The following is a 19784-nucleotide window of genomic DNA, read 5'->3' as shown; positions in this document are numbered from 1 at the left end:
AGTTTACAATTAAAAAGCTAGCCATTCTTTGTGGTTTAAAACTCAAACGTCCATAGGTATATCTGTAATTTGCAAACTATAGACATTCTGTAATCTAGATGCTTGAGTTGGCAGATTACAAATCTACCCATTCTTTGTGGTTTAAAACTCAAAAGTCTATGGGTAGGTCTGTAATTTGGCAACTCAAGCATCGTCTGTCTCGTCGTGGTCTACAATTAAAGAATTTAGCTTGTGTTGTATAATTACAGATCTACCCACGGACTTTTGAGTTTAAATCATAAACAATGGGTATATTCGTAATTTTAACAGCTCAAGCAGTCACGGAAAGTAGTTTGAGCTGTAAAATTACAGATCTACCCATGGACTGACCTTTAGCTTTAATCGTTTATAGAGATTAAAAATAGTGAAAAAATGACGGCAGGATGCAGCCATTTTGTCCATCTTTGACTCCATGCTAGTATTCCAGTTACGGTATAAGAAAAGTTGGGATCTCCAACGTGTCGGCACCTTGTAAAACAAAAAGAAAGGGTAAACTTGTAATTGTCCAACTCAAACTTGTAGTTATCCTTACAAATCTACCCATTCTTTGTGGTCTAAAACTCAATATTATGTGGATAGATATGTAATTGTACAAATCAAGCTAAATTCAAAGCATATGGCCTATATTCTCAGGACCTCTACAAAGACGTCCGTCCATGCTAGGAGGCGTTGCATTAAGCTTCCATTCTTGCATCTTTTTCTTCAGCTTGGGTTGTTATTTCTGTTCCCTTCCTCTTCTCAAGTTCTCAGGTGAGTATTACAACCCTCGGCATAAATTCCATCATCAGTAGACCACTTTTCATTACAGTTTGACTGTTTGAGCAGCCATGTTCTTCCATCTCACCTCCCAAAACCATGCATCTGAAACGCCATCTCCAATCCATTCCGAAATAAACCAAAGCCACCAAGCCCAAATCATCATCCCATGCGATGAACCCTGCAAAGAAGTCAAGCTAACCAAGACAGACTTCTTTGGCCGAGCCCAACGGCTTCAGGCCGCTGTTCTCGGCGCAACGGATGGATTGGTCTTTGTCTCCTTCCTCATGATTACCGACGGATCCAGAGAAAAGGACATGCTCATCTCCGCCCTGATCGGCCTCATCACAGGCGCCTGCCGCAAGGCCATCAGCGAATTCTTCTCTGTTCACGCTCAAAACAACATCAAGGTGGCGCAGATGAAGAGAGCACAGAGGGCAGATGTGGAGAATAAGACGAGTGATCAAGAGGAGATCGAACCTCTCCCGAGTCCACTGAAGGCGGCCGGTGCAAAGGCCCTCGCGTTTGTGGCCGCCGGAAGTCTGCCCCTCCTGGCCGGTGGATTCATCAGCCGTCCGTGGGCCGGCAGGATGGTGGTGGTCTGCTCGGTGACGAGCTTGGCTTTGGCTGTGGTCGGAGTGATCTGGGCGGTGCTAGGTGGCGTGAGCATTCCGCAGTCTTTGATTAGAGCGTTGTTGGGGGGCTTGGCTTGAGATAGCCATTTACTATGGAGGGAAGCGGTTTGTTTAAGGTAGCCTTTGGATTTGTGATGTCTATATATCTATAGTTACCAGTCATAATAATCAAGCTTGAAGGATCTTATACGGCGTATTATATGGTGATCAATCAGAAAATAACGCATGAATCTGTCAATATTATCAATTATAGTGTAAGCGTTGGACCAAAACTTAATTTTAGTTCATATTTGTATCAAGATTCAAAGGTTGTTCTGACTGTAGATATGTTCGTTTTTATTCTGATATATATTATGTACTTGTTAACAAGTTCCAAATCCTGGCAGAGCATGTATATGGAAATTAAAACAAACAAGTTGCTCAAACTAGATTGAAATTTGAGAAGTTGCTGTCTCCTGGTAATCCTCGGATATCTACCTATTGCATGCATCTAATAACAGTATATATCTAGCAATTTTTATCAGATGTGGCATATAATTTCACTATTTATTTAGTATTCTTTTCTCATATCCATATCCAGAGATGAAAAATAGATACGAATACGGTTCTCCAACTGTTCGATCCGCTAATATATTTTTCCTCCCTATGCACGAGAGCCTTCCTTCTCTCCTCTGAGAGACCCTTTTCTTGCCTTCTTCCCTCTCTTTTTCCCCTCCTTCTCGCACTTGTTCACTTGTGCTGCCATGGGCTCCACTGAAGATGAGCTGCTTGGGTGCTTCTCCGACCTCCTCAGCGGCGACACCAATGGAGGAAATTATTCAGGTTGATGAAGACAGTACAATCACGACAGGCCCCAGAACTCAGCTGGCATCAAAGCCGCTCTTACTAAGGAAAGCTAGATTTTGTACTTCTTTATGAATCTTCAAGAAAACTTACGCACATGCTCGTATAAGATATATTAATGTGAACATTTTTATACTCTTATCACATTTTAAAATATATTGCCAATTATATAAAACTTCGCAAATTAGATGTCATAAATTCGTAAATGTTGTATCATATGTGGTCAAGGTTTTGTTCTCTCTCTTTGGGAGGGTCATGGTGCAAACGAGATGTAAGTGAATGATAGGATTACGTTAATTTCACTAATCATACCCGCCATGGAACAAGCTATCACCGATCCAACAATCCAGATTACGTTTCACTAATCATACTTAACCTTTTGAATCGACTCCAATTCAAAGGTTACGTATTTTTTTCATATATTACATATTAAAATTTTCAATCGGACCATAGTGAAACGTAATCTGGACCGTTGGCAGGCTTTAGAGTGTGAAATATGCTAAGGCCTGGTTAGCCAACAACAATCCAACGTTCCAGATTTCGTGTCCGAAGAATGGTCTTTTTTCAGAAAATCTCCTTAATATTATACAATTTGCCAACAATACCCTATTAGGTAGTAAGATATGTACCCTCTTTCTTTTTCTCAAAAAATTAAACTATGAGAAGGTAGGGTAGCTTCGAGTCCAACAAAATGCAAACAATAGTGTATACGTATATATTTATTTATTTGACATTTTACATGCAAACTCCTGAATTCATTTTGGTCCAATATTTACAAAAAGGCACACAAGCTAGCATTGCTTTCTGATTCTACGACATATAATATAAGAACCTTTAAATCTTAAATATTATTATGACTTGTAACTCAGGTAGATGCCTCAAATCCAAAAGCTACTTTAAACAACCACGGCACTCCGTAGAAAATGGCCATGTCAGCCAAGCCCCCCAACAAAGCGCGAAACAAAGACCGGGGAATGTTCAGGCCACCGAGCACAGCCCAGATCGCTCCGAGCACAGCCAAACCCAAGCTCGTCACCAGGCAGACCACCCCTACCCTGCCGGCCCACGGACTTACGAGTCCACCGGCCAGGAGAGGCAGACTTCCAGAGGCCACAAACGCGAGGGCCGCTGCACCGGCCGCCTTTAGCGGACTCGGGAGACGTACCTTCCTCTCCTCTTCACTCGTCGGGTTCTCCACATCTCCACTCTCTCGCTTCATCTCCGCCATCTTGATGTCGTTTTGCTCGTGCACCGAGACGAATTCGCTGATGGCCTTGCGGCAGGCGTCCGTCAGGAGGATGACAACGATGGAGATGAGCATGTCGTACGTCGGATATCCCTCGCCAATCATGAGGATGAGGACGGAGGCAGAGACCAATCCAGTCTTTGCGCTGAGAATAGCGGTCTGAAGGCATTGGGTAATCGCGGGAGCATGGATTGGCGAGGTGAGATGGAAGGACATGGCTGTCGTGCGTAATCTCGAGCTCAACTGCAATGAAAATTGGTCTGTTAATAAAGGAAGTTATGACAAGGGTTGTAAGTTACTCCACCTGAGAACCTGAGAAGCGGAAGGGAATAGAAATCGCAACCCCAGCAGAAGAAGAGATGAAGAGATCAAAGAATGGAAGCCTAGAAAGAGAGAGCACCAGAAGAAACAAATAATAAAAATATAGAATGAGGAATGTGAGGGGAAGTTTAGTGCTAATGCTAGTATTTATAGTTATTAAATTATATTAACACAATTTTATTAAATAGCGAGGTGTTGTTATATGCAAATTTTTTAAATTTTTTTTAAATTAAAAAACTATCTAGTTGTTTGAACCGAAATTGGATTACCTTTCGCATCGTCTTGATATTGTTTCCGGTCAGAATTTTTGGATAATAGTGGATGGAGAGAAGGCAGAATAGATTGAATCAGGGCCGTTGGTTTGGTGACAGATGAATCAGGGCTGGGATTAGTAACCACGGATCTTCAAACATTATTTATCACATTTAAAAACTATCAACTTGTTTGAACAAAAGTTCAAACGAGGAAAGGCTTCCGGTGGAAAGGCGAAAGGCTTATGGTGGAAAGGATGCTTAGGGAGTTGAAAATAAGCATAGATCCGAGGCTGACGTTTTGCCCAGTGCCCGGAAGGTCAAGGAAGTTAGCCGACGACCCCGGTGTTGCTAATAGATCGGTAAGAGTATTGTTCCGATAAATAACTCTTCGATAGAGTTCATTAATATCCGAACTCATTAATTTACCCCCATCTATCTGAATGATTGGTCTCAATTCGGGAGGAAGAACCGGTAATAAGCACAAAACCTTTTTTCTTTCTTGTTTGTGTATTGGGCCCCAGGGGGGGAGATGTAAGAAAAATTACCAACTTGACCCTTAGCCCAAGTGTTAGCCATCACCTTTGTCGCATTTATTATTCCATGGCCATTGGTTTGGATGGAGTATGCAAAGTGGATGGTCTGAAAGCCCGATAGGAGAATCAGTGCCGTTGGTTTAAGTGACAGATGAATCAAGAGAAGGAATAGCAATCACCTCTTCACATGATTGAAAATGAGTTTTCACATTACAAATTCATATCTTCACATTATTTATACCCCAACCCAATACATCAAATGAAATAAAATAAAAGTAAAATCTGGACCGTTGATGGAATAATTGAACTCTATTGGAATGTCTGATGGCCTCCACGTACCTGTCCTCAAAAGATGAAAATTAATCTCTTCAAATGGACTACTTCGCAAAGAGAGAGTTGAAAGTGAAGTTTGTCGAATGTATGTTTGTCGGTAAATTTATCTATATAACAACTACCCAATGGCATCTTAATTCCCCATAGACATTCCTTGTCAAAATAAAAAAATAAAAAAAATCCTATCCTATTCTTCCTTCTCCCATGCGTTTGAAGGATTTTCAACATCTTCGGACACGTACATTTGGAGGAGGCATCAGACATCCAAGAGAGTTCAACTATTCTATCAGCGATCCAGAATTTTACTTTTATTTTATTTCATTTGATGAATTGTTTTAGGGATATGCAAAGTAGCTTTTGGATTTGAGACATATACCTGATTTCAAGTCATAATAATATTTTAATTTGTTGGAGAATCACAATGATAGCTTGACTGCCTTATTGTAAAAATATTGGACCAAACTGAATTTAGGAGTATGCTTGTAAAAATGTCAAATAAATTATATATATATATATATATATATATATATATATATATATATATCTTGAACTGGAAGCTACCCTAGCTTGTCATATTTTTTTGTAAAGGGAGGTACCTATTCATTTAGACTGAAGAAGATAGATCACAATAGAAATCGGGATAAGTATTGACCCACTTCTTACATACATTCTTAGCAAAAACAAAAGATGCTAAGCTATTAGCTATGGCGTTGTTGTATTTTTGCTGGTAAAGCAAATATTTAGAAAAAAGTTTTGAGATAAGATGAGAGAATATTCCTTCACTATGGGTTCAACTGCCCACCCAATACTGACTTGGATAAAACCCATTATCATACCGATTAGCTTCTAGCAATTTGAGAATAACCGGGCTTTCTTCACATCGGCAAACTTTTTAGCTTCCTTGAGTAGCTCTAAGAGGGCTAAAGCTTCATCGTGAAGGGCAATGTGAGAATAACCTAACTTCTCATAGTTAGAACACTTTGCATACCTTAAAGGAAAATAGACCATTGGATTGTTTAGAAAATAGACTAGGAGATGTAAAATGCTACGGTAGATTTTCAGACAATACAAGACCCTAAAAGAGAAAAGTGTATGGGGTTAGGAAGATACCTAGCACAAGCTACCTAATGATGAAGCATGGGAAGAGATGATACATATATATATATATATATATATTTTTTTAATTTATAGATCATTTCTATACATTGAATGGATAAATATATGTATCTAATATATATGTTTTCCTAACCATTGACTAGTTGAGGAGATCTTATGGACGATGTCGGAGAAATATTTGTATATTTCAAAGATATTAATTTTCTTGTGGGTAACGACACTGTTACAGGATGTTTTGCTTTTACTTCTAACCAGTGATTCTTCTGATACACTAAATAATGAATGAAGTTAAATTAGAATATGATGACACTTTATAGTGTGGTGATGACATGTTAAATTTAATCTTTGTTGAATATGCAAGTAATCTAATCATGATCTCTTGTTCTAAGAATTTTCTATATATATATATATTAGTTTGCTTGCGAAGAATTGAATCATTGAAATCTAATAAACAAGATATAATATGGATGATTGTCTTTACCACTAGAACTATTTGTTATATGCATTATTAATTTTAGTTGTTAATTGACAAATTTAGAAAAGTACTCACATGGAATCCAATCAAGAAGAACACGATATATTATACCAACAGTAGCCCATCACTATGAACACGAGCTCATCAATATTAGAACAATTTGACGAATTTGTAGAAAAACTTATATAGAGGATATTAGTTTCTCGTATGTAGTCATTCAAATCGTTATTTCGATAATTTTCGAATGACCGTGCAAACTTTTACGCTATTACGTCAAGTCTTATTAAGTCGATGAAAGGTGTTTGATATGTTCGTTTTTATTCTGATATATATTATGTACTTGTTAACAAGTTCCAAATCATGGCAGAGCATGATATGACAATAAAATATAGGGACATGTCTGACGGGTGTTTGGCTGGTATGCTAGGTGGCCTGAACGAATTCGTCTTTGTTTCGCTGTTTGCTGGGAGTTTGGCTGACATGGCCATTTACTACGAAGTGCCGTGGTTGTCTAAAGTAGCTTTTAGATTTGAGATATCTGAGTTACAAGTCATAATAATATTGATAAATACTTAGAAGCATGACAGAGGGTTACCGGTGATGACCTTATTGTAGTAGGGAAATATTTCTGGAGATAGCTCCGGCCATTCGGGGGCGGGTGCTAAAGAAGGTTCGGGCCGGGGGAGGTGATGACCCGTGGGATCCAAAGCTCGCTGAGGGTGTCCAGGGGGTGACGCAGTCCTCCCCAAGCAGGCGACTACTGAGGGTGTTAAAGACATCCCTGACCTTAGCAAGGCCCCATCTTCGCTGGAAAAGAAATAAAGCTGGGCGTTGGAGGAGGAATGAAGACTGCTAATTACAGACCGGGTATATTGAGCAGATATATGTTTTTGTCATTTAAAATTTAATTAATATATTTTTTTAGATACGATAGAAAGTTTATATAATTTTTTATAACTTTGTCTCTAATAAATATATTCAAATTCGACAGGTGGTATGGTTAAATATGATAATTTTTTTAATTTGGATATAATTAATCATAATGAGGTAAAGTGGTACAAGTAAAATTATAGAGGAGAAGTAAATTCATGCGGGTGTAAAATATAATTTTTCTAATTGCATAATCAAATTAAGCCTCCAAAATAATTTAGAGATAAATTAAAAAAGACTAATTATCTTACAAAATAGGATTAAATCAAGCCTCTAAAATACTAAAATTATATCCAAACATTGAATCTCATCTAAATTACTGTTGTTTAATCCAACAATTATATTTAAGGAGTGCAATAAGGGTAATTTAGAAAATATAAATAATTATTTGAAATGGATGAAATATTATACTATTTATTTGATTCCATTGTTTGTTTGTTAAATTAAACTTAACTCATGAGGCTCACAGCAAAAAAGTATGAACTGTGAGCCTTTGTTCTCTGTTGGTCCCTCTTCCACCCCCTATGGTTAATAAACCTCTTGATCTGCCTGACCCTCCTAGCATTTCTGAGATAGTAAATGAGGGCTCTAAAATTAAAGTGTAGAAGAGCCTATTCAAAGAGAAAGCCTCCGAGGAATTTATTGGGCTTGCTGCAGTTATGGCTCCTCAAGAGCTTAGTCGACGAGGGTTTCTACCTCAAAAGGCTAAAGGTGGATGCCAAACAGTCTACAAGAGCACATGGTCCCCCTCAACTTGGGCTCAAACAATCTCTCTTTATGGCTCATGTAACAACCCAATTCCAAAACAAACAAAAAAAAATGAATTTTGCATGGCACGACGTGGCCGGCCACAATGTGGCCGGCCTCGTGCCATGGCTACTAGCGCGGGTTGGGGGTGCCACGCACTCCCAGCCTCTGGCCCGGCCAACTAGGCCGGGCCAGCTAGCTCCGGTGGGCCTGCCGGCGCCGCAGCCACAGCGCTGACGTCCCCACCACCTCTCTCTTCCCCTTTATAGTCCTTATACTATAATTAGCATTTTATGATAATAGTATAATTATAGTATTTGAATCGTATCTATAATATAGATCTAGTTATGTAATCAAAAATAAAAAGAAATAATTCTAAACCTAATAAACCTTTATATTTTAATTAAATTAATTCTAATTAGATAAACGGCTAACATCATACTACTTAAATATTTTCAGATCCCAAACCCCTTATTTGAGACCTCGTGGATCTTGCTAGCGATGAGTGTTACTCGGTTGATTAGCGGATGTGAGGGATACGTGGTTTGCGTCTTCTGATCAAGTGTGAGTAGTCTTATCCCCTAGACGCCTTTATCAAATTATGTTATATTATATATTATGTACATGCATGTTTTTGCCTCTAGCATGATTATATGACTTTATCTAGAGATGATTACAGTCGAGCATATTTTTATCATGGATAGAATTAGGCTGATCTTGGATATGAGTATGATGATGATAAATAGAGATGATTATATTGTTAGGATTTTATATGAAGATGATCTTCTAGTATGAGTGTGCATGTGACAGACTAGTAGGAGTATGCATGTGTTAGATATATGGTCGGAGACTGCATTGCATTATTTTCCTTTTAACTTTCTTACCACCTAAATTTTTGTTATGCATTGACTCGTTATCGTACTGGATATATACGTGTGATCTGGCATTTAAAAGGAAATCATGAAATGTGATTGATAGGATAGTTGATAGAAAGCGTGAGAATACCTGAGTAGGCGCCAGGGTTAGGGGTGCCTGGAGTGATGATTATGGTCGCTGATATGCGATATCTCGTGGCTCATGTTTGAGGTCAGTTGAGGCTGTGCGTACAGACAATCGAACACATGCTCATGACTCTTTTTATTTCTTTCTTTTTAACCCCCACAAATATTATGGCACGTGATACTGCCTTGAGATACCCTGATAAGATATTTTAGAGCAAAGATGAGGTAAGCTATAGATGTGAGATGGTATAGATAATAGTTTATATAAAAATTAAGTTTACTAGTATTTAATATTTATACTCTTTTGTATTAGACGATGATCTGTATGATACAGATCGAATCATGGCGTATTCTTGTATTAGTTGTTTTAGTTGTATCTTGATGGTTTATTGTGGCTTGTGTGGGTCCTGTCAGATTATGTAGTGGTTTAATGTATATTATTGTGGACTGAGATATTCATATGTTAACAGGTTTATTTGGTTAATAGTATGATTTATCTAGTGATAGATTATGTAATTATGGATAGGTTAGCAGGTTTTATTTGATGATGTCATGATTATATGTGCACGGAGAGTATCTTGTGCGTGATGGGCCCCGCCCGACTTGTCGCGTGCGTCGCGCATGTCGTGTGGGCGCATGGGTGTGCACGTGCCCTTGCCAGGCGGGGGCGTTACAATTTACGTGGTATCGGAGCATAGGTTTAAGGATGATTTGGCAAACCATCAAGTATAGTAGTTGTCGGTTTATTTTAGGGTTACCCTAGTAGTCAATCTTGATGAGTTTGATATTAATTGGTTGAGATAGAGATCTAGGTGGTGATGTTGAGATTATTAAGTTTTGATACTTGACGATATTGATAGAAATAATTTGTGATATTAGTATATTGAGAATTTATCTGAGCGACTAATGAATAGGAAGAGATAGCACTAAATCATGCATTGATGTTATTGAGGTCGAGGTGTTATAGTCAGTGGAGCATAATATTGGAGATGTCGACATGTTCATATGTTGTGATAAAGTGTAGAAATTTGTAAACATGTGGAGATAGGTATTTTGTGCAGAAGGATTATTATGAGTAGATTTGAGGTTATTTTGAGCAGATATAGCATATTTTTAGATTTTTGATCTATTATGGATACATTTGAGATTAGGAGATTAATGCAAAAAGATATATGTACAAAGAGACTATTCTGATTTTTATGAGGGCTATAATTATGGATTGTGGATGGATGAGTAAGACACGATGATTTTGTATAGTGAAAAACAAATATTAGGTGATGTGATATAGATGATTGTAGATTGTATATGGAAAAGAATTTTTGGGATGACTGGTATGTTAAATTATGTTTGCAAGATAATTGTGTTAGTAGATACAAAATTTTGATTGTATCGATAATGGGTGATTTAGTAGGGATATGTATGTCTAACAATATTGTTAGAGGATTAACGTCTCGTTTAAATCTTTGAGTTGATTACCAAACAAGGTAATGGGTATAGGAAATATGACATGGATACAGTTATTGGATTGGGAGTGATATTAGTAGTTGAGACATAATGTATATCTTTCTGGATGACATGATAGTATGTTTAGTTTAGAAGTTGCTGATTGTGTGAATTTGATTAGATAGAAAGAATGATAATGAAATGAATTATATAAGGTGATGATAGTTGCTAAAGTTGATAGTCTCAGGATATATCTTGCATGACAGTGAAAATATATTCTGATTTTTAGTTTAGTTTTGAACATTGATTTAAAGGATAAGAATATCATAGCCTGAAGATCGTGTATGTTAGGTGATGAATTTTAATTACAAGTATACAGACTTATTTTATTATGATTATTAGGTGATATTAATAATGTTGTAGAAGGATGTTAATGATACTATACGATTAAATTGTGCAGTATATATAGTGGACTTTGTATAGAGGATGTGAGGTGATGAATTTTAATTACAAGTATACAGACTTATTTTATTATGATTATTAGGTGATATTAATAATGTTGTAGAAGGATGTTAATGATACTATACGATTAAATTGTGCAGTATATATAGTGGACTTTGTATAGAGGATGTGATAGAATATTAAATTGAGACTCTTGAAGAAATATGAAGTTTAAGTGATTTAATTCGGAATGAGATATGTTGGTATAGATGTTAAATTGAGATATTATGTGTTTTGACATGTTAGTTGTTTTGATGATACTAATTGGAGAGATAACTTGATAGAGTTATTCATAGAGCCTATAGATATGATTATTTATTATGACTAATAGATGATTTGGAAGTTGAACTAATTGCTTCATAGGACGGTAATAAAAGGAATATAGAGGACTATGATATTTCATATACAGTGTATCGATAGATGTTTATTATACGGCTAGATGATAAACGGATAATGATGTATAGGGAAGTGATTATATTAGCATTTGTTTAACCGTTGGCTTACATGTTCGATTATTATTGGAGGTTATTGAGCGAGCCTTTTAGAATGATGAGATTGATCTTAATTATTATAAAGACTTACAGATTTACATTTAAGTCTTAAGATAAAGATACATGATTGGGAGATAATGATTTCATGATTGGTTCTATTATAGTTTGTGGAAATTTGATCTTTCAATGAATTGCGAAGTTAAGATTGCGAGAAAGTTATCTATATGTTTGGATGTCTTCTGATATATATGAATCAGTTAGTGTCAGTTAATTTATTAGCAGATCATAATAGCATTATTAATTTGGAAGATTAATCTTAATAGCTTTAGTTCAAGTATAATAATTTTGTGGATTTGTCTAAAATATGTTTATGTATTCCTAAAGATCAAGTATGATAGATTAGTAAATATTTGTGTGGCAATGGATTAATATTATGAACTGAATATTATATCTGTCGAGATATTGAAGAGATTATTGGATTACTTAATAGAACTCCGTGGATAGTCTTTGGATCTGAATATCGATATCATTAAGTGATATTTTGGTGGATATACTAGTAGTGATAGTAACTAAATAGATAATGATCAAACAGGAATTATGTGAATTGAAGAATGAATAGTTTGGATATAGAAATGATTGATAGAAAGATCATTATAAAGTTTATCATGTATGTTTCTTGAGATAGTTTGAATTTAACCTTTTAGAAATTGCAGATTAAGAAGGAAGATAATGTGGAGAATCAGAAGAGGATATAAATTTCGATTGAGGTTGCATTAGGATTTACATTGATAGGTTGGATTTGATGCACTGTATGTTATTTTGAAGAATGTATTATGAATACACGTTGATATTGTAGTCTTATATGGATAGGTATAATCTCTTATATTAATTTATCTAGTAATTTGTATAATGGTTTAAGCATATGAGCAGTGCACTTTAAATAAGAGAGTTTGTGCTATCGCCTAAATTTTATGAGGATATCGGATGATGCTGAGTACGTTTAGATTAGTGAGATTAATTGTCTTGAAAGAGAAGCATGAGTTAAGTATTTTGGATGTCCTTGAAATAATTTGTATTTATCATTCTACTTAGTATTAGTGATAGTATTGAGGGATAATCCATTGAGTATGTTTGGGATCGGAGTATATATTCAGTAGATTGAAGATAATTTACTAAAATAGGTCGTATCGTATTATCATAGGTGATTAAGGCATTAGGATGTTGTATTGTTGTAGTTAGCAAGAAAAGTGATAAATTAGGACAGCTTGAGGTACTTTGGAGTAAAATATGATTCAGTTAATAGGTGACGACACTTTTTATATTGTAGAATGAATGTACGCTTTCCTGCATACCAGTGGTATTATTTGATGTTTATGTAATTACCTGACCGACCTAGATCTAGGATTTTTAAATTTTGTAAGTGAGTTACTTGTGATTGTCTAATGTTAGGAGTTAATGAGTAAACTAATACGTGAAGTATAAGTTATAAATCTGAAAAAGTGAGATTGCAAAGTGGTCGATTTGATTAGAAAGTAGTGCCACGCACTCCCAACCGTTAGCCCGGCCAACTAGGCCGGGCCAGCTAGCTCCGGTGGGCTCGCCGGCACCGACGTCCTTACCGCCTCTCTCTTTCCCTTTGTAGTCCTCTCTCTCTCTCTCTCGCACCCGAGCTCAGGCTTGTCGGAGCCGAGCCGCCGGTAAGAGGCCGGCCGCTGGCTGGCCAGCAGCGGCCGGTGCCTTCCCCGCCGGCCCGGGTCCGCACTTCCCTCCACTCCTCTCTTTCTTCTCTTCTTCTCTTCTCTTCTCTTCTTCTTCTTCTTCTTCTTCTTCTTCTTCTTCTTCTTCTTCTTCTTCTTCTTCTTCTTTCTTCTTTCTTCTTCCTTTCTTCTTCTTCTTCCTCAGCTGCTTCTTCTCTTCTTTGTTTTCTGCAACAGTGCTAGGCTCGACCTAGCACTATAGCAAGCCAGTGCTAGACCAAGCCCAACACTAGTGTAATAATCCTTATTTTTATTATTTATTTATTTAGATATTTCTTTCTTAATTAATACAACTAGATTTAGACATTAATTATTGGATAATAATATATATTCATCAATATGATTATTGTTGATTATAATTAATTAATGATTAATTAGGTTATAAACTATTACGTATAAATATAGGTAATAACAATATTTATTTATTTATTTACTTATATGTCTAGTAGTTTAATTAGCATTTTATGATAATAGTATAATTATAGTATTTGAATCGTATCTATAATATAGATCTAGTTATATAATCAAAAATAAAAAAAAGTAATTCTAAACCTAATACTTAAATATTTTCAGATCTCGAAACCCTTATTTGAGATCTCGTGGACCTTGCTAGCGATGAGTGTCACTTGGTTGATTGGCGGATGTGAGGGATACGTGGTTTGCATCTTCTAATCAAGTGTGAGTAGTCTTATCCCCTAGACGCCTTTCTCAAATTAGGTTATATTATATATTATATACATGCATGTTTTGGCCTTTAGCATGATTATATGACTTTATCTAGAGATGATTATAGTCGAGCATATTTTTATCATGCATAGAATTAGGCTGATCTTGGATATGAGTATGATGATGATAAATAGAGATGATTATATTGTTAGGATTTTATATGAAGATGATCTTCTAGTATGAGTGTGCATGTGACAGAGTAGTAGGAGTATGCATGTGTTAGATATATGGTCGGAGACTGTATTGCATTATTTTCCTTTTGACTTTCTTACCACCTAAATTCCTATTATGCATTGATTCGTTATCATACTGGATATATACATGTGATCTGGCATTTAGAAGGAAAGCATAAAATGTGATTGATATGATAGTTGCTAGAAAACGTGAGGATACCCGAGTAGGCGCCAGGGTTAGGGGTGCCTAGAGTGATGATTATGGTTGCTGATATGCGATATCTCGTGGCCCATGTCCGAGGTCAGTTGATTGTGTGCGCACAGACAATCGGACGCATACCGTTCGCTAGGGCATATGTGGCGAGTTATCCTCACGAGGTTTCTATCAACTATGTGGGTGCCCGGTCTGGATGGATGTTAATACCTTAGCGGTTGGCGGGGGTATGATTATATTTGAGATACTCTTGCAGGTCGTAGAGTATGCTCTGAGCCTTCAGACATGATGTTGAGACCAGGTACCGGGTGTTGACTGTTCATAGTGGTCTAGTATGATGATATTATACCAAGATGTCGGTGATAATTATGATGTTGAGAAATGCATATGATTTTATTATCATCTGGTTACTAGATTATCGAGTGATCAATATGTATCATATATGGTTGTATTTGATATCATAGCATGGTCATGGTTGGCATGCATCATATGTCATATTTGAGAGAGAGTTGTGATGATAGTATAACATGGAAATCTGTTTACTCGTTGTCAAGGATTATATACTTTTATTAGTTACGACATATTATTTACTTTTCATTTATATATTATTGAGAATATATTCATATACTCATTCATGACATGATGTTCTTGCTGATTCATATTATCCAATATATGATTTACTCTCTGTTTGGCATCACTAATTTGGGGTAAGGTCTATTCACTGAGACTTTTGTTCATGACTCTCTTTATTTCTTTCTTTTTAACCCCCACAGATATTATGGCACGTGATACCGCCTTGAGATATCCTGATGAGATATTTTAGAGTAAAGATGATGTAAACTATAGATGCGAGACGGTATAGATGATAGTTTATATAGAAATTATGTTGTACCAGTATTTGATATTTGTACTCTTTTGTATTAGACGATGATCTGTATGAAATAGGTCGAATCATGGCGTACTCTTGTATTAGTTGTTTTAGTTGTATCTTGATGGTTTGTTGTGGCCTGTGTGGGTCCTGCTAGACTATGTAGTGGTTTAATGTACATTATTGTAGACTGGGATATTCATATGTTAACAGATTTATTTGGTTAATAGTATGATTTATCTGGTGTTGGATTATGTGATCATGGATAGGTTAGCATGTTTTATTTGATGATGTCATAATTATATGTGCACAGGAGAATATCTGTGCGTGACGAGCCTCGCCCGACTTGTTGTGTGCGCCGAGCGTGCCATGTGGGCGCGTGGGTGTGCACGTGCCCATGCCAGGCGAGGGCGTTACAGCTCAATTATTAGTAAGATAAGGGAGACATCTGGCTCCTACAAGCCTATGGATGGAGCTCGAGTGGCAAAGAGTAAAATGGAATGATGTTTTAGCTAAATTGGAAAGTTCTTTGGTCACCCTTCTCCGCTATCTTACCTAGTCCAAGAGACGGCAAGGAGATGGAAGCGAGTTGGTTTCCTTCGAATAATAGACATGGCTTTAGGTTTTTTTCACATTAAAATTTTTTTTTAAGCATGATATGATTTATGTAATCATGGGGGATCCTTGAACCTTGCATGGCCTTATCCTAAACTTGATCCATTGGCGGCCCAATTTCAGTCCTTATCGGAGGGGGTCCTCTCTGCCCCAGTTTTGATTCAACTTACAGGGCTACTAAAGGAATATTGGCCGCAGGACTTGCTGGAGGAGGAGGCCACCCAACTGGGAAGGCTGATAAAAATTGATGGATATACGTTGGCTAGAACTATGGGGTGATTTGCTAGAATATGTGTGGAGATCGAGCTCACTAAGCCTTTGGGCAAACTATCCTTGTGGGTCCTCTAAGGGAATAGCTACATCAGGTAGTGGCGTATGAAAACCTTTCATCCGTTTAGTTTCGATCTGGCAAAATCGGTCATCAAACAAATAAGTGTCCAGAGGATTTTAAGGTGGCCAATACTAGAGATCTTGAGGGGAGCCTAAGAAATCCGAGCCAGTCGTTGACTGTTCCTCATTCAGAAGGGAGCTTATGTAAGGATGAGTTAGTGATTTTTGGTCCTTGGATTAATGTGTAAAAAAAAGGTTGTCGGAGCCACTGCCTAGGAGGTATCGTAGACAGTATAGCCGATGGTGATTATCGACAAGGAGAAAGGGAAGGACCTTAGGGTAGGCGATAAAATTATCGTTGGTGAACCTCTAGTGGAAGGTAACCAACCTAGCCATAATGGTGTGATTCCCACCATCTTTCAGCCTGGGGGGCACGTACTCATTAAGTCAGCAAGATATCCTCTCGTATCCAATGTGGCAAGTAGGGAGGGCACGCCTCGTTGTCTCAAGCTGCATAACTAACATGGTGATTAGACAACTTCATGATTGCCCCTTTTTGCAGTGCACCCTCGAGCACTACTCATGATGCTTCGATTATTGTGCCTCACACATCTGCTCTAGAGAAGGTCGTCTCAGGTCTTGGGCTCACTCAAGTTGTTGTGAAGCTGGCCTCTAGCCTCAAGGTGATGGATGACCTACCCAAGGTAAGAATTGTTTTGCATTAATACGGCAGCCCATAAAGAAGATTTGAGGGACCACACCTTCATGGATAGTTGTCAAGTGGCAACTAGACCCTATGCCTCTTCGAGTACCAAGGCGGAGGGGTATGGCTCCCTTGTGGATATGCTGATTGATGATTTTGGTCGAAATGATTTTACCCGTGAGGGGTCTAACCCGAGCACTCCTCACCTTCCCTTTTCCTATGGATCCTTGACCCATCACATCTCCTTACCTCCTTCTCGCTCCATTCCCACTTTGGATCCCATACCCACACAAGGTCCCCTCCTTTGGGAGAGGTTTTCAATTCCCTCCCCGACTATCAATTCTCCCACCTATTTGCCATGATCCTAACGGAGAGCCAGATCATGAAGAAATGGTGGCGCTGGCCATCTCGGCCTTGGAGCTTTTAAATTTATTAAATCTTCATTCTTCAGATCTATTCGCTCTTGTTGAAATTCATACTAATCTTATGGCCTTTGATGTATCATTCCCAGATTGGGTCAACCATGGAGTGGCTCTTATGTTCCAGGGCTAGGACCGGCAAGCAACATCATGCTTTGCTGGCGCTTTGAGATTATTAAGGTTTTAGTTCTTGGATCATCGAAATAAATCCTTCGTTGTACTATCACCAAAAGGTAAATTATCTATGATGCGAACCGGGTCAGATCAGATCACAATCACATCAAGGGAGATTGGGCTCGATGGATTGAATCTAGTTATTTTATTTGCTTATTTGTGATACGATTCAGACTTCACCGATGTCGTCTCGAGCATGGATTCACTTTAGGAGTGTCTTTATTTCTTATTTTAATGTTTAATTTTCAAGAAAATAAGTTTTCTGTAAGTCGCGTTCAAACGCGGGTGGAGTGCGTTCGAACGCGGTTGTGAACGTGGTTGTGAGAGCGTGCATTGTGCGTTCGAACGCACTGTGAATGCCTGCATTGCGTTCACAAATCCAGAGAAGTGGAAAACATGCGTGTTCGGTCGCGCGTTCAAACGCCTGTATCATGTTCGCAAATCCAGAGAAGAGCGAACTCGGTGCGTTCAAACGCGGTCGGCAAAAATGTATTGTTTAGGGTTAATTTTTAGTTATTTGGTTAGCCTCTAAAAGGATGTGGATGGCAACCAGAGGTGATTATTGAAGAATTGAGTTTTGCCTTGCCTCCTTCGTCTTCTTCGCTCCCGTTCTCTCAATCCCCGATGATACCGCTTCTAACCTCCCTCGACCGGGCAATCACCCTAGACCCTTAGGGGCCGCCCTCTCCTCCCCCTTCTTCCAATCTATACAACTTTTGTATTCAAGGTTTTTGATGATTCAAACTCTATCTAGGAAAAAACAAAGGACTAATCTAAGAAAGATAAAGAAGACTAGTTTAACTAAGTTTATTAGTTTGTTTAGGACTCTTATTTTTATTCTCTATAAATAGAGTCTTATGGATTGTATCCTAGGTATGCTTAGAATGAAAGATTAATTAGATTTTGCCCTTGCATCTCTCTCCCCTCTCAACTTGGCCATCGACCATAATCTCCCTCCCTCTTTACCAACCAACACGGCTTCTCTTGTCGAAACGGTCTTGTCTAGCTTCTAATCCTCCATCCCTCACTTTTGCCAATCCCCCTAGTCCCATAGGGTAGGCCTACTTCTCCCCCATCTTCTCCTCTGCAGTATCAATCTAAAAATCACCACCACCATCATTAACCATCCATTTCATCTCCTTTACCATCTACAAATCGAACCACTCTCACCACCAACACTACCATGGCTTGTTATCCAGATTATACCCTGATATCATTTTAATCTATAAAGGGTCTGAGTATCAAGAACCTAGATCTAGAAGTTACGAAATTATTCCAAGCAGTTTCATAATTTTTTGTGATCCAAAGAATATTTGGTGAATTTTCTCCATTGACTATGCAGAATTATTCATGATTTGGATCGATCTCAAGTATGTTCCTATCAATTGGTATCAAAGCAAACCCTTATTATGAATTGACTCAAAAGTCAAGTCGCAACAGAAAGTTGATGAAAAGAAGCCACTTGATGTAGCCTCTCCCAAGGGCGGTAAGAAACCATGAAGGGCAACAACTAGAAGAGCTTCATAAGGTGAAACTCCCTAGATCAGCATGATGTCAACACGAGGCCACCGGCCAATCAACTCTTTAACGAGGTTGAAACACAAGAAAGGGAAGATGGAGGATTAATCAACCAACAAAATTGAGATTAACTCAAGGAGGAAAAGGATGAGTTATCAATGAAATTCTTGGTGAGAGCAGCTTGGTTAACCGACACTCTAGCGTGATGAGAAAAAAAAGGGGGAAAATTGGTGGTTGCAAGAGGGGAATGAAGGGGAGAAGAAAAGACCGCGCAAGCACCTAGCATGTGCGCTCAATTTTATTTTCATTCTTTTGGATTTTACACCTTTAACAGTAGCAAGTAAGAATGAAACTCTTCTAAAAGGGAAAATAATTTAATTGAAGAAGTTTCCATCCCCATTTGCAATGAAGAGGGATATTCATAGATCAAAGATAGAGAACCTCTAGCCTATCTTGATCTTTTGAAAGATAGACTTTTTGCTAGTTAATAAGGCAGTTGAACTTGGAGCACGAGCTCTTACCTCTCCAGAAAAAGAATCTTATAATTCTATCAAACCTTTTGATAATAATATATGAGATTCAAAAGAGAAACAAAGTATAAAGGAGTTGCTATTATGACAATT

General features: G+C 37.8%; 2 protein-coding genes across 2 annotated transcripts; one reads left to right on the top strand and one right to left on the bottom strand.

Annotated features, from left to right (window-relative positions):
• Positions 1-866: 866 nt before the first annotated feature.
• Positions 867-1508, top strand: LOC140801181 (vacuolar iron transporter homolog 2-like). Its single transcript, XM_073156183.1, has one exon. It carries the CDS (start codon positions 867-869, stop codon positions 1506-1508), a length of 642 nt encoding a protein of 213 aa, XP_073012284.1.
• A 1630-nt stretch (positions 1509-3138) lies between these two features.
• Positions 3139-3735, bottom strand: LOC140801179 (vacuolar iron transporter homolog 2-like). The gene has a single exon (XM_073156181.1). It carries the CDS (start codon positions 3733-3735, stop codon positions 3139-3141), a length of 597 nt encoding a protein of 198 aa, XP_073012282.1.
• Between the last annotated feature and the right edge of the window lie 16049 nt (positions 3736-19784).

This window comes from Typha latifolia, chromosome 14 (assembly GCF_019914945.1).
Source record: "Typha latifolia isolate L0001 chromosome 14, TyphaL0001v2, whole genome shotgun sequence".
NCBI classification, from domain to species: Eukaryota; Viridiplantae; Streptophyta; class Magnoliopsida; order Poales; family Typhaceae; genus Typha; species Typha latifolia.
The sequence above is the reverse complement of the archived record's forward strand: the minus strand, read 5'-3'. Positions and strand labels throughout refer to the sequence as shown.